Source organism: Benincasa hispida, chromosome 11 (assembly GCF_027475165.1).
Source record: "Benincasa hispida cultivar pf3 chromosome 11, pf3_genome.v1.1, whole genome shotgun sequence".
NCBI classification, from domain to species: Eukaryota; Viridiplantae; Streptophyta; class Magnoliopsida; order Cucurbitales; family Cucurbitaceae; genus Benincasa; species Benincasa hispida.
The window spans coordinates 23,775,789-23,792,111 of record NC_143488.1 but is presented as its reverse complement, the minus strand read 5'-3'; the positions used below and the strand labels follow the sequence as shown (position 1 = coordinate 23,792,111).

The 16,323-nt window shown below is 32.5% G+C and overlaps 1 protein-coding gene and 1 non-coding gene across 2 annotated transcripts; both read right to left on the bottom strand.

The window, feature by feature from the left end:
- Nucleotides 1–13,041: 13,041 nt before the first annotated feature.
- Nucleotides 13,042–13,113, bottom strand: TRNAH-GUG (transfer RNA histidin (anticodon GUG)). The gene has a single exon. It is a non-coding gene; the product is annotated as a tRNA-His (tRNA).
- Nucleotides 13,114–14,872: 1,759 nt separating this feature from the next.
- LOC150032503 (G-type lectin S-receptor-like serine/threonine-protein kinase SD1-1) lies at nt 14,873–16,293 on the bottom strand. The gene is made up of 4 exons (XM_090307052.1): nt 16,068–16,293; nt 15,719–15,956; nt 15,486–15,633; nt 14,873–15,394 (listed from the first exon to the last, which is right to left on the bottom strand). Exons 1-4 carry the CDS (start codon nt 16,213–16,215, stop codon nt 15,089–15,091), a joined length of 840 nt encoding a protein of 279 aa, XP_090163178.1. The 5' UTR covers nt 16,216–16,293; the 3' UTR covers nt 14,873–15,088.
- Between the last annotated feature and the right edge of the window lie 30 nt (nt 16,294–16,323).

Here is a 16,323-nt window from a genome sequence, read left to right as displayed (position 1 = left end):
AAGCAATTCATATATTCAATAACAACTTATTGAATTTTCAGAATAAGTTCTATTGTTTACAAACCATGAGTTTTAGGACATAAAACCCAACACACCCTTAAGAACTAAGTATGTTCTTTCAACTTCTGGTACAAAGAGGATTTAGAAAAAAAAAAGGAGAAAAGGGGAAGGCTCTCGCTATTGGTAAAGGCAAGGGCAAAACTAAGGCTGAAAAGGAAAAATGTGTCCACTGTAATGTGGATGGTCACTGGAAGCACAATTGCCCCAAGTACCTTGCTGAGAAGAAGAAAAAGAAGGAAGGTAAATATAATTTACTAGTCCTGTAAACTTGTTTAGTAGCAAATGACCATGATGCCTAGATACTTGATTCAAGAGCCATTAATCATGTTTGTTCTTCTTTACAGGGGATTAGTTCCTTTTAGTAGCTAGAAGAGGGTGAAATGACACTCAAGTTTGGAACGGGGGATGCCATTTTAGCTGGTGCAGTGGGAGCTGCTTAGTTGTCTTTTGGAAATAGATTTTTGTTTTTAGAAAACTTATACATTTTTCCAAGATGAAGAGGAACCTTGTTTTTATTTCCTAACAATCATACTTTGTTTTTTTTTTTTTTTTAATTCAAATGAAGCGTTCATTTTGAAAAATGATGTAATTATTTGTTCAGGTAAACTAGAAGACTTTATATGTGTTAAGACCAACTAATCAAAAGTACTTTTAAATCATGAGATGTTTAAAACTGCTAATACTCAAAGTAAAAGGCATAGAATTTCTCCAAGTAACAATGAAATATACCTTTGGCATTTGAGACTAGGCCACATAAATCTCGATAGGATTAGGAGATTGGTAAAGAATGGACTTCTAAGAAAGATAGAAGATGATTCATTACTTCCATGTAAATCTTTTCTCGAAGGAAAAATGACCAAAAGACCTTTTACTGGAAAAGGTTATAGAGTCAAAGAGCCCTTAGAGCTCATACATTCAGATATTTTTGGTCCAATGAATGTAAAGGATAGAAAAGGGTGCGAATATTTCATCTTATTGATAGATAAATATTAGAGGTATGGTTACTTATACCTAATGGAATATAAGTCTGAAGCCTTTGAAAAATTCAAAGAGTACAAGGCTGAAGTTGAAAACCTATTAGGTAAAAGTATTAAAACACTTCGATCTGACTTGGGTGGAAGTACATGGATTTAGAATTTCAGGACTAGTTGATAGAACATGGAATTCAGTCTCAACTCTCAGCACCTTGTACACCACAATAGAATGGTGTATTAGAAATGAGAGATAGAACCGTATTGGATATGGTTCATTCTATGATGAGCTATGCTCAATTGCCTTAATCGTTTTGGGGGTATGCAATGGAGACTTCACATCTTGAACAATGTTCCCTCGAAGAGTATTCTGAAACACCTTTTGAGTTACCCTAAGGAAATTAGAGGTGATCTGTTCTTTTGACTTCAAGAAAATAAAGTGTTTGTATCGACAAACACTACATTTTTAGAGGAAGACCACATGAAAGATCATAATCCACGTTGTAAAGTGGTATTCAATGAAGCTACTAAAGAATCAATGAGGGTTGTTGATGAAGTTGGTCCTTCATCAAGAGTTAATGAAGAAGCCAGCACTTCAGGTCAGTCTCGTCCTTTTCAATCATTGAAAGTGCCTTGACACAGTGGGAGAGTTGTGATACAACTTGACCATTAGTTGGGTTTAACTGGAACTCAAGTTGTCATACCAGATGATGGTGTAGATAATCCATCATCTTATAAACAGGCAATGAATGACGTAGACAAGACCAATGGGTCAAAGCCATGGACCTTGAAATGGAGTCTATCTATTCCAATTCAGTATAGAAGCTTGTAGATTTACCTGAAGGGGTCAAACCCATTGGGTGTAAATGGATCTACAAAAGAAAGAGAGATGTAGCTGGGAAGATATAGAACTTCAAAACTAGACTTGTAGCAAAGGGTTATATCCAAAGGGAAAGGGTTAACTATGAGAAAACTTTTGCCCTTGTTGCTATGCTTAAGTTTAAAAGAATTCTCTTGTCCATAGCCATATATTATGAATATGAGGTATGAAAAATGAATGTCATGACTGGTCTTTTGAATGGAAATCTTGAAAAGGATATCTTTATGTCTCAGCCTGAGGGGTTCATAGCCCAAGGTCAGGAGAAAAAATTTTACAAGTTGAATCGATCCATTTATGAGTTGAAATAGGCATCCAAATATTAGTACATTAGATTTGATACAATGATCAAATCTTTTGGCTTTGATCAAAATGTTGATGAACCTTATATCTATAAGAAAATCATCAAAGATATACTAACTTTTCTAATACTTTATGTGAATGATACCCTACTCATTAGGAATGATGTAGGGTACCTTACTGACTTAAAGGAATAGTGACCTTAGACACCTTAACAAGTTGAGGATATATTCCCTATATGCTTTGCAGTAGGCTAGACTTTTGTTATGCAATAGGAATTATCAGTAGGTACTAGTCCAATCCAGGGTTAGACCACTGGACAGTGGTTAAGAACATCCTTAAATATCTTAGGAGAACGAGGGATTACCAGCCGGTGTATAGAGTTGAAGATTTGATCTTTATAGGATACATTGACTTTGATTTTGAACTGACAAGGATTCGGGAAAATCCATGTCAGGATCAGTGGTTACCCTGAACAAGAGAGTTGTAGTTTGGTGTAACACCAAGCAAGGATGTATTGCAAAGAATCATTATGGAATCTGAGTATGTGCTACTTGTGAAGCAAAAAAAGGAAGAAGTTTGGCTAAGGAAGTTTCTAAGTAATTTGTAATGGTTTCAAATATGGACTTACCATCCCTTAATATTGTGACAACAGTGGGCCAGTAGCCAGTGCTGATTTATTTACGAAGGCACTCTCTCGGCTAAAGTGTATAAGGGTCATCTAGATAATCTAGGTCTACAAGACATGTACATTGGATAATCTAGAAAAAGTGGGAGATGTGTAATAGGTATATGGATGCCCTAGTTTATTGTATTTATTTACAATAATGTCGTCTTTGGATTGTGTATAACTCACTGGCTAGAGTTTTAGTTCAAATGGGAGTTTTTTAGTTTTATGCCTTAAAACTCGTAGATAGTAAATGTTTATAATTGACTGTCATCAATAAAGAGTTATAGATTTTAAATCAATAAATGTTATTGTTTGTATTATTGTTTAATTTGTCGTAATCATCCTAAATCCATCGAAGGTGCCTTATGAGTCTTGAACTGTATGTGGAGACTGAAAGAGAAACCGCTGAAGGTTTTTCAGTGGAAGCGGGGATCGTTTCCATTTTAGTTCTAATAGAATTCATAAATTTTACATATAAAAAAAATATGCATTAAGAAACATAAAATTACAACATGTTTTTGAGTGAGAATTAGGGAAGAAGATGACACTTACCCTTGATGCCAATTAATTCTTCACGTATTCCCTCGACCAGGATCTTCTTCTCTAAGATCTCTAATTTGAAAACCCAAATGGCACCACCACAAAATAGAACCTCCTGTATTCTCCTTAGGGATTGAGAATAAGCAGGAGGCGTGGGCTCTGCTATGGATTTTGGAAGAGGGAAAAGAGAAGAGAGGGGAATGAGGATAAGTTTTTCCTAGAGAGAACTCTACTCTGTTGAACTTCGAGGAATAAGATGAAGAATGAATCGTTTAACCAACCAACCCTGCTGCACGTTTTTCTAAGGAAATTAGAAGGAGGGAGTTGTAACTCCCTCCCTTTAATTAAATTAAAAATATTTTAATTTAATCTAATTAAAATTTATATATATATATACACACACTATATATTATATCAAATATAACATATAACCTATAGTATTATTTTTTCTCAACGGTGCATGACATTTAATATAAATCATATTTATACTAAATTCAATTACATGAATCTCATCCATATAATTAATATTCGAATCATATTCAAATATTTAATTCCTCTCAACTATTTATGATATTTAACATAAATCATATTTATATTAAATTTAATTATATGAATCTTATTCATACAATCAGTATTTGAATCATATTCAAATTCCTTTCAAAATACTTTATATTATAATGTATTTAATACATTATATTAATTATATCACATATAATTAATTTAAATAATTATATCATATATAATTAATTTCCCTCAATTAATTTGAACAATTCAAATTAATTCAAAATTAATTCTCAATTGAATCCCTCTTGAGCTACAGATGGGACCTCGTGGACTTGTAGATTGAAGCTCCAATGGTACTTGGATAATTAATTAAAATCTTTAATTAAATTACCCAACTTCCATTAACTATCGATCATTCCACTAAAGACTGACAGCTGCACTCTTCACAGTACAGATATATTTCTATGTCTATTGGATATAACCAGTCAATAATGCAAATGACCCTTCACAAATTGTTCATAAGTACAACTGGGCCAAAATTACCGTTTCGGCCTTATAGTTACATCCAACTCCTTAAGTACCATTGATTTCTCTAATGAATAATAAGTCATAGTCTAACTATGACCAACTCTCTATTGGGCTAAAAGAGGGTGTGGCCATAATGTTCAAGCCCTAGATTCAGCCTTTAAGAGAGCAATTTATCTACTTACCCTGACATCAGGGAAGAAGTGAATTTCGTCTTGTATAGTTATGTTTCCAACTCTCCAGTCAGATGAATCCCCAAAATGGTAGGCATATTGAGTTGGCCATCTGACCACTCTCACCCATAAAAATCAAATGACCGCCTTCATGGGCAAGAGTTCACAACTCACTCAGGATTCAGGTCATGTCACCTATGGTCATCTTAGTGAAATATGAGTCAATATTATTAACGGTGTTATATAATAAGACTAATCATTTCGTGATCCAGTCTTATACAAACTCTCTGTATAAGATACCCCCGCTCACATGTCTCTACATGAATGATTAAGATCAGATCATTTGTAGCACTTTACCACACTTGTAACATCTATAAAGCGGGTCGTATTCGTAGTGTCACTAGGATAGGTACCCAAATTTATCCATCTACTATAATGTATATAAAACTGTTTTAAACAAGTTCTACATGTACGTCTCTACATACTTGTATAAATTATATAAAATAACCTAGGATCTTAGTTTTTAGATTGAATTTATGCTCATAAAATAACAATTATTTTATTAATAACAATTTGTTTATACAATGTTTACAAACTACGAGAATATAACGGAGATTCAGGACACCAATCCAACTAGAGACATACGGTGATAATCCTCAAGATTTAGCCTAAATGGTCTACAGTATAGGGATAAGGCTGGGTACCTTATCCTGGTAACACTATGAATACGACCCACCTTGTATTTGATATAAATGTAATGACCCAACACGTTCATGTAGGTGGCATGCGAGTGAAGGTATCCTATGCAATGAGTTTGCATAAGACTGGACAGCGAAATAGTAATCACTAGATGTAACACTGTTGACTAGTTTGGTTCCTATTTCAATAGGATGACGTAGGTGATTTAGTCTTAATCTTGAGTATATTATGAACTATTGTTCACGAAGGATTGTCCTTTGATCTGCATAGGTGAGGGGCGCAAGAGCGCTCGATCAGTGAGCTATTACGCACGCTGAAAGAGGCCTCCGATAACTCAGCTAAAATCGAAAATTCCTATAGTAAGCAAAATAATACGAAAAGAAAAAGGAGGAGGCAGAGTTTGGTTTTTTGGGGGTAGATCGTCGACCCAATATGTGTACCATTTTGAGGACGAGACCAAGTGGGGAGCACTGGTACTTAAGGAGCCAGAGGTAACCAAAGGGTAAAACAATAATATGATCCAATTGGAATTACAAACACTTATGAATGATTAATTCACTGTTATTGGTCTATATCCGAGGACATAGAAATATAGTTGTGGTGAGAAGAGTGCAGTTGTGGGTCTTTAATGGAGTGTACCCACAGTTAATGAATATTGATTAACTTGATTAAAGAAGTTGACCAATTAATCCCATATCGTTGGAGCTTCTAATCTATAAGTTCACCAGGTTCCTTCATTAGCTCACTAGAGGATACTTAAGTGGGATAATTTGAATTGTTCAAATTAATTTGAGAAAACTATATATTGATGTGATTAATATATAATTAATTATAGATTTGATCTATAATTAAATATGAAGAAGTAATATTTGAATAAGATTCAAATTATTTAATTCAAGTGAATTAGATTCACAATGAATTATTTAATAGAGCGCTTTTGCACATATACATAGGTTGTATATGATAATCAAATATATACATTAAATGGGTTTAATGTATAAATGATTATTTTATTATTGTGCAAATTAAAAATTAAATAAGTGTTATTTAATTAAATGGGCTAATTAACTAAATGAATGTTATTTAATTATAGAAAAGAAAGATATATTGGGAAAGATTCTTGACTCTTTCCTATATAAAGACCTTCTCATGGCCCTTTGGATGTACATATACTACCCACTTTGGTTGTATAGACACTAACAATACACAATTCTCTTGTGTTATTATGCAGAATTTTCTCTAAGCCAAATCTTCTCTACTCTCCTTCTCCCAGTAGTTGGATACCACCTATTCTTCTATTGGGATCCCAGAGAATAACAAGATAACTCTCGTGGTAGTGTTTGAGATCGCTCAAGGAGTTGTTCGTGATCAAGACCGCTTGGAGATTCGTTCATTGGAACCTTAGAGAAGCTTGTTCGTGGCGCTAGGGAATCTACAAAGGTAAGAACTGCTCTAACCCTTTTCCCTAGAAGCATGCTAGTTTACATGTTTATTTATTCCGCCTAGAATAGAGATTATACTTGTTGTAAAAAATCGAATCGCGGGATGAAACGTGATCTCTCGCGAGAACGCTTCCACTGTGGTCGGGATTCAATCTTGGTCCCTGCAATCAATCTTTCCCCAAATTAAAATATCTTCTCGGAGCAAAGAGAATAATCAAGTATATTAATGGGATAAGTGATTACAGGTTATTCTATACCTCTAACACTAGTAGCTCTCTTATAGGCTATTGTAATGCTGATTGGGAGGAGAGTTCTGAGGACAAAAAAAAAAATCTAATATCTTGGTTTAGCAAGAATTTTTTTTTTTTGTCTTATTATCTACTATAGAAGCCGAATATATTGCAGTAGGCAGTGGTTGTACCCAATTAATGTGGATGAAACAAATGTTAAAAGAGTATGTTGTTCCACAGGAAGCCATAGCTCTTTATTGTGACTACATAAGTGCGATCAATATTTCAAAAAGTTCGGTCTAGCATAAGCGAACTAAACATATTAATATTCAACATCACTTCATTAGTAATCTAGTTGAAAATAAATAAATTGTTCTTGAACATATTCAGGCTAAAGATCAGCTTGCACATATTTTACTAAAGTTTTGGATGCAACTCAATTTGGAGCTTTTTAAGAGCAAGTTTGGGCCTTTGTAAAATTAATTTATAGCAACTAATTAATTTGTGTTGTTTTTGGCAGCGTTGGGCATGGTTATTAACAAGCCCATGACTCTCTGTTGGCGACCCACATTTTGTTTCATGATGTGGTTATTTTAAATTTAAAATTAAGTAGGTGACAGTTATTAATTGAGGCGGTAATTCATTCCAACGTGGTTCATATTTTTTTCCCATGTTACTTAAACGACTCGTGTGATCTGTTTTGTGTATTGTACTTGCATGATGGTGATTATTAGAAAGAAGACTTATGTTCATGAAAAAAAGATGGTTCGTTTGAAAGAGAAAGCTAATCAAAAGAAGATTGTTGAAATAGATATCCCCGTGACTACTACCAATGCTTATGGAATTCGAATACGAGGGTTACATTCTCCCTCAAACGATAATCTTGCTACTTCTCGTTCCATCAAGTGAAAGAGATCAAATGTTGGTTCTCCAGTCTCTGTTAAGAGGAAGATTGACATGTTGTCCACAATCGCCTTGACTACGACTGATCTTGTAGGATCATGTAAGACAATTTTAGCTAACTCTAACAAATCATCTTCTAGTAGTTCCTCTGAATCTAAACAAGATTACCGTGTTGTGAGTCATGTTTCTAAGAAAAACATGTCTTCTGACCATGGTGAACCTTATAGTAAAGAAGTTCGAGTTTATGAACTGTTTTTTTAACACATCGAATTTTCCCTCTACTTTTGAAACTAGTCCTGTTACTGAGAATGTTCATGTCTCTAGAACTAGCACTGATGTTCCTTTGAATGTTGTTAGTCCGTCTGAACTGATTGATCGAGTTGTGCATGAGTCTAAGTTGAGTTCTTGTGGGAATGTTACTGTGAATGTCTCTAGTTCTACTATTAATGAGCTCGTTGTGTTATTGTCTGTGTGTAAGAATAAAAGTGTTGTTGAAAGGTCTGTTGAATTCTCTTTTGTTCATGTTGTTGATGGTGGTTCTGATAAAAATGAATTTTTAAATAATCAAGTGCTCGATAAGTCTGCTAATTTGTTGTCTTCGAGTGAGAATGTTGAGAAAGTGTAAGACGAGAGTGGTAATCTTGAAAGCGTTAATGTTGATCATAACTAGTTTGATAAAGGGGGGGAGTTCTGCAAAACTTTTGGGTAATCCTCATGAGTCAAATTCTTCCAGTTAGGATGATGTTCCTCTTAGCCAAATGTTGTCCAAGTTGAAAGATGTCGTAGAAAATGCAAAGACTAGTTTGAGTCTTCAAAAGAAAATTCTAATGAAGAAGATGCTGAAGACGTATCTGAGTCTTCCACAGATTAGGAGTTGATCAACAGTTTTGATGATGAGTTTGAAAATGTCCAAGGGACAGCCGCTCGTGCATATGCACGAGGTCAAAAGAAAAAGTTAAATCCTACCTCTATTCCTTTTGTGCCTCTTGATGTGCCTCCTTTCACTCTGAGGAAAGTGCTTTCTTTTGAAAGTTTGTTACTAAGAGGAAGATTTTTGCTGAAAAGGTTTGTCAGAAAAGGCTCAAGAATGTCTTGATATCATAGAGTTGATTATCAAAGTTGATATAATAGGGACTATATTGAACCTTGTTCCCTATTATCCTAGACTTGTCAGAGAATTTATTATGAATATCTCGCCTGCTTTTGATGATGCCAATTCTCCCGACTTTCGAAGGGTTTATTCAGAAGCTACAACTTTGTTTTTATTACTGTTGTGATCAATTCTTTTCTTGATAGGAATGTTTCCTTTAACACACATGAGTTGCGTTCTTCTGTGAAATATTTTGTTTCTGAATTAATATAAAGGTTTGAAGAATGTTTGGCCTAAGACTGGACAGTTTGCTTCTGTTGAGCTACATGTTGAATATGTTGTGTTGTTTTACATTAGGATTGCCAGTTGGTGTCCTCCTTCTCACACTCTAGTTTTTCAATTGCTTTGGCTACTTTGTTATATAAATTTGGAAAAAGTGCTACTTTTGACTATCGAGCTTTTGTCATTGGATAATTATGAAGGCATATTGGATCACAAGCTTTGAGCTTACCCATTACTTATCCAAGATTGATTTGTCGAATTATGCTATCTTAGAAGCTTGACTTGCTCTCAGATGCTGAACCTATTAGTGCCAATCTTGGGATGTTGAATTTCAACTACAAATTATTTCAAGGGCATTTTGTTCCAAACATTACTCCTCCTTCTCCTAGTACTATCGAGGAAGCCCCAAGTGCAGATTTGGTTGCCTTTTCCTTTGGTCATCATCTTCTGCACTCCTTGTCTGAGGAGATTAAAATGCTAATGATGTTATAGATCATGCTTCTGATGGAAGCGTGTACTTACTATGTTGGTGAATTTGATGAGGTAGGTTGGGGAAGATCCTGATTGTGTTGGGCCTTCTTCATAAATATTTTCTTTAAGCCAGGGAGAGTTGGTTGATTGGTTGCCATTTTGACTTTTTTTTTTTTTTTTTTTTGGCTTGGTCTGATGGTTGGATGACAACAGATGCAAACGTTTGGTTTGGTATTTGGCCTGTTGTCGGTCTTTGGACTGTTGTTTATGTTTCGATATCTTTTGTCTTTGGTGGGTTGAGACTTGTTTTTCTCAGCCTTGTTCTTATTTTTGCATGGACCTTTAATACTACTATGGTTTAACAGTTCTATTATTTTTTGTCTACCCTTGTTAATTGTTGGTATGGGTTGGAAGTGTTTAATATGTCCAGTGTTAAAGAAATTATATATTTGGTAGTTTGTTAGAAATGTGATATTGCCTAATTATATTTCTTTTAGATAGTTGGCATTGACCCCTTGGGCTTTTAGAAGTTGTCTTTGTTTTTTTCTTTTGGTGGATCTTGTCTCAAATGATGCTATTTTAGATGTCAAATATGCAAAATATTTCTTTTCTTATTTAACTTATTCTGCAGAATATTTTATTTGGGATGTTTTACTTTATGGTGGGCTAATGATTTTATGTGGGAATATTTTCCATCATTGTGTTGTGCTATATAAGTCCAAGAAGTCTTCATACTAGGGTTTCCACATCAATTATTTGTAAGATTATTATGTGAGCTTTACAGAATTCTTACAACACTACATTGTTTTTTAGTAGAAGTTCTTTGAGCTATTTCTGGCGACGTGTTCTTCACTTGTTCTTACTTCAAATCACGAAGGTTGATTGGTCTTAGAGGGAGCCCAAGACTTTTTTCATCGAGAAGGATTTCTCAAACCTTAGGGGGAGCCTAAGGTATTATTCATCGAGAAGGGAGTTCTCAAGATTTAGGGAGAGCCTAAGTTCTCATGTAAAGGAGTTTACAAGTAGAAGGAAAGGTATCATCAAGTGAGGGGGAGTCTCACACACTTAGGGGGAGCCTAAGTTCAAGAGAGAGGGAGTCTCACATCTAGGGGGAGCCTAGGTGATCAGCTAAGTCAGGTTGTATGGGTCACTGTAATCGCGGTTATTTACAGTTAAGTACAACAATGAAATTACTTGACTTTTATATATATATATATTGTGGAATATCTTTTCCAATCAGCAATCTCGTTGTGTTTATCTTTGATTTACGCTCTGTTATTTTATTGTTCTCTCAAAAATTGTTAGGACATCGTGTGAGACAATCGTATAGTGTGTGAATAACCAATTTCCAAAAATTCACCTCAAATGGTCTCTTTGATCATTTAACTCTTTAAAGCTCCAAGTTCGTCTTTGCCCAGAAATCGACTCCCGATCGTCCTTGTAGAGGGCCTTAATCGAATTCCATTAATTCTGAATGAAAAGATTTTTTAAATAATGTTGGAAATGTCACAGTGCCTTAGCAACAAAAGCAGTGCCACAACACTGTTGAATTAAAATGACGAGCCCATGAATCTGTATTGCAGTACTGCAAGGCTAGAGTTTAGCGTTGTATCACTGCGCTATTTTATGGCCTCAACCTTAAAGTGCCAAGCCTAGCGTTGTGGCACTACTTTAAGGTCATTTCCGTCTCCATTTGACCTCTTTTCATGTCTTAGCACTTTTTTGCCCTTCTTAAGACTATTTTCTTCAAAACTCTACTAATTTCGCTTGAATGCTCAGTTGTATAAATTCAACATAGAAAAGCATCAATGAACACTAATTATCCATAAAACCAACAAAATTCTAAGTTTAAGAAAACACTTTTTTAGTGCTTTTCAAAAAGTTGCCAAAAGTTTGTAGATATATTACCAAATATCACAAATAAGTCATCGACACATGTCGTCTGGTTGTTTCAATTTCTTGCCTTTTCAATTCCAGTTTTACAATTTCTAACTATTCTGGATTTTCAACCTTATCTTTCAGAGAAATTTGACTGTATGATAGATTTTATTGTTTGGTTTTGAAAAATAGCAAAAAATGTAAAACATCATATTTATAGCAGCTCACACCTTCGTCACATATAGAATGTTGAAGATATGCCCCTAGAAATCTCTAACTTTCTAGATACATGTAACTAAATATTCAAATAAGAACTCAATATCTTGTGGATTTGTTCTTTAGATATAATATATATTTTCATTTTTAGATGTACTTGCAAATATAGTATTTTTTATCTGAAGAGTGAGTTGTACCTAACCTTTGTGTTCTCCACTTCTTTACCACAAACACAAAAAAGGAAAAAAATATTTTAAAGAAATAAAATTGCCACTTAACAATTTTATATTGAATGCAGCTTGGACTGCACACAACTAAATAGTTTTCTTACCCGAATATTTTTTTTAAAATTTTAAACTATTTTAGTTGTTATCCAATTATCATATCATTTATTGAATTTTAGCTTTTTTTTTTTAGTATATCATTTTAATTATTGTATGATATATTTATTTATATGACCAAATTAAAAATTCAAATGTGAAAAAGTTAAAAGATAAATTGTCAAAGGTGAATTACACTTGGGCAACAATTATACTGGTTTTCATATATGCCCTCGCAATTGCACGGTAAAAAAATAATTTGTAGTTTATTTATATATTTTTAATTAATTTTAATATTGCAACGACAAATATTGTGACAATTATACCAAACTACAAATTGACATCTTGATTGGCTTGCAAATTGAAAGCGAAATTTATTGTTATATTTATCGTGGATGATTTTTCAAATTGTAAATAGTAACATGACAAATATTATCATCATGGTTAGATTAATTTTATAATTTGTTTACTTGGATATATGAAAATGATTTTATCATCCAATAGTGAGTTACAACTAATTCAACTCCAACGATGGATAACATTATTATTTTTATTAGAAAATTTTATTTTTTATTTAAATAAAAATTATATTGAAAATGACTCATTCAAACCTAAAAAATTTCACAAAAAATATTTGGTTATGAAATTTTTTTCTTAAGAAAAAAAAATGAATAATTTTTCCTAAAAAACAAAATGTTGTGAATTTCTTGGGACTGAGAATTGAATTACTGTTCTGGAATGTAGTTTGTACCTTTTTTTCCTTAAAAGGCTATTGCACTAGTTTATAATTTGTTTTATGATGAAATCAATATTTACCATAAACTGTAACCACTTCAACTCAAAGCTTTCAATCTCATTCAAATCATTTAAGGGCAAAAAAAATTTAAAAATGTGGCTGCTGGGATTCGAGCCCAGGTCTCCACGGCCACAACGTGGAATTCTCACCACTAAACTACAGCCACACAACAATCTAAGAACTATAAATAATGTATCAATTATTAAAGTACCATTTTGGTAACTATTCCGTTTTTTATTTTTAGTTTTTAAAATTAACCATATTTCCTCCCATTCTTTTTATTTTTTAAGATAATGATTGAATTTTTAACCAAATTCCAAAAACAAAACAACTTTTTAAAACCTTTTATTTTTAAAAAATTTGGCTTGATTCTTTAAATCATCTGTAAAAAATGATAACATTTATCAAATTAAAAACTATAGAAAATCTATAAATTGATTAAAAAAAAAATAAAAAACCTAACGTTATTGGAAATATAACGTTCAAGGACTGAATTTGTTATCTATATTTAAATTGATAATTCATAGATTTGAACCATTATAGAAAAAAATCTAATGGTTAGATTTAAAAATTTGAACCGTTATAGAAAAAAATCTATAAATATAGATTTAAAAAATATAGAAAATCTATAAATAATAATAATTGGAAATATAAATATGATGCATCAACATTATTATTATTTATCAATTTCCATAAAATATTAACGTTAAAGGACTGAATTGGAACCATTAAAACTTAAAAGTACAAGATTAAAATGGAATAAAAAAAAATACGAAAGCAATATTCTAACCAATATTTATATTATTTCTCTATTTGGCGTTTGAACTAGAAATACTTGTATTGAGTGATTATTAAAAATAGAGTATATTTTTATTTATATATTGGAAGGGGGCTATATCCATATTTTATAACTCATGTGGGTAGACTTCTAAATGTATATGATAACTTTATAACCCAATTATAAAGAATAATAATAATATAGAAAATTACATTCATGGTCCTGTCTAGGCTATTATATTAAACATTTGAATCAACTAAATTTTCAAAAATTTCAATAATACTTTTAAACTTTTTTTAAAAAAATTAAAAAATACATTAACTATTATTACTTTATTTCAAAAATAACTTTGAACTTTTAGACGTTTTAATAATGTAAACTTTAAGAAGGTTCAAAAAAATACTTTTATCATAATATATAGACAAAATAATACTTCATTTCAAAAATATATTTGAACTTTCAAATTTTGCATTAACACTCTTGACCTTTAAAAAAAAGTTTAAAAAAATTATCTTGAGTTAGAAAAGAATCAATTCATTTACAAATTACATTTTTTGCCAATTACTTTAATATCTATATATCTCAACCAGCATCGATACAAAGACCAACACAAAAACTTTAAGAATCACCAAATTTTTGGACTTTCTAAATAAAATCTCAACCACGACAAAGACGAGTACTAATCACAATTGGGTGATAGAGCGAGCACCAATGAGGGGATCTTCAAAGTTTTCTCTTTTTTTTCTTTTTTTCAATGGCCATTTTTTTCGTCCTCTTCCTGGACATCACCTTTTCTATGCAATATTTAGAAAAACGTTTTGTAGTTTGTTTGAACTTTTTGAATTAATTTTAGTGTTGCGAACGACGTTTTTCATGACAAATTTCCTAGACTACAAATTGACATCAGAAACTTGTAATTCACAACCGTACAGTTCTTCATATTTTAATTTTAAATTTAAATTAGTATGTAAAAAGAAATTGATTAGATTGTTGCTAGTTTTTAGTTGACATTTTTTTAAACACAAATTGACAATATGAACTTAAAATAGTGTCACCCAAAGGCAACTCAAATACTTGGGTATCTATGATTCGAGACAAATTTGAATTTTCATCATTAATTTTTCATATAATATTACAAGAAACGATGGAAAATAATATATTAATATTATTATGCAGTTTGATAATCTCCTTTTTAGAAAACTAATAAACAATAATATTTCAAGGAAAGAAACTTTTCCAAGTGTGGGATTTCCACCCACGTACTAAGAAACAAACTCTAGCATTTAGTGTTCATCATTCAAGCTAATATTTGATCAAGTAAGGTTCTTAGGCTTGAACTAAAAACTAAAAACCTTGATTGTTCTTACCTTGGATCAGGGAGCGTAATAGTCAATTCATTAGTTGAAGTTGATTTATCTTTACTTGAGGCACTTTTCATTGCAATGGCTTCATTTTCTATGAAAAATCCGGGTTGTTTTGGTTGCAACAGGGGAATTTCACAGCCTAACATCATAACCACCGATGACATTGTGGGTCGATCATTAGGATGTTGTTGAACACACAACAAACTGATATTGATACATCTCAATACCTCTGAAAGGCTGCATGTTTCTCGAATGGCATCATCGATCAATTCTTCTATATTTCCTTCTTTCCACAATCGCCATGCCTATCGTACAAGAAATGAAGACAACAAAATTTTCCAATCATAGAATTTTGAAAAGAAGAATGCTAATAAACAATTAATCCTTGGGACTTACATATGCAATTAGGTTTTGGTCTTTCAAATGGCAGAAAGTTCTGCTTCTTTTTCCACTAATGATCTCCAGCAACAAAATGCCATAACTAAAAGCATCAGATTTCACAGAGAATTGTCCATCAAAAGCATATTCTGGTGCCATATATCCACTGTTGAAAATAATAATTTTAAAATCCGTGAATTTGACAAAGCATAAAAACAAGATGTTTGAGGAAAATATTGAGGTTTCCTTACTAAGTTCCAACCACTCTTAATGTTCGTCCTCCTGTTTGATCCCCACCACAAGTTTTAGCTAGCCCAAAATCAGAGATTTTTGGATTCATATCCACATCAAGTAAAACATTACTTGCTTTTAAATCTCTATGTATAATCCTCAATCTAGAATCTTGATGAAGATACATGAGTCCTCTAGCAACTCCACAAATAATGCAGTACCGTTTTGACCAGGTTAATAATCGACGTTGTGTTTGATCTGTCAATTTAAAATTTACTTAGTCTTGTAAATGTGAAAGGTAAACACTAAGGCACAATATATTTCAATTAACGTGACAAATTAAAGAAGGATGTTTCAAAGTATTCTTACCAAATATAAAGAAGTCCAAACTTTTGTTAGGCATATACTCATAAACTAGCATTTTCTCGTCTCCTTGAATGCAGCAACCAAGAAGCTTTACAAGGTTTCGATGTTGCAGTTTTGCAATCAGGATTACTTCATTCTTAAATTCATTCATTCCTTGTCCAGAACTCTGCGAAAGTCTCTTCACTGCAATATCTTGTCCATTTGTAAGCTTACCCTGGAAATTCAAAATTTCCTTTATATTTCTGATTTTAAAAGAATA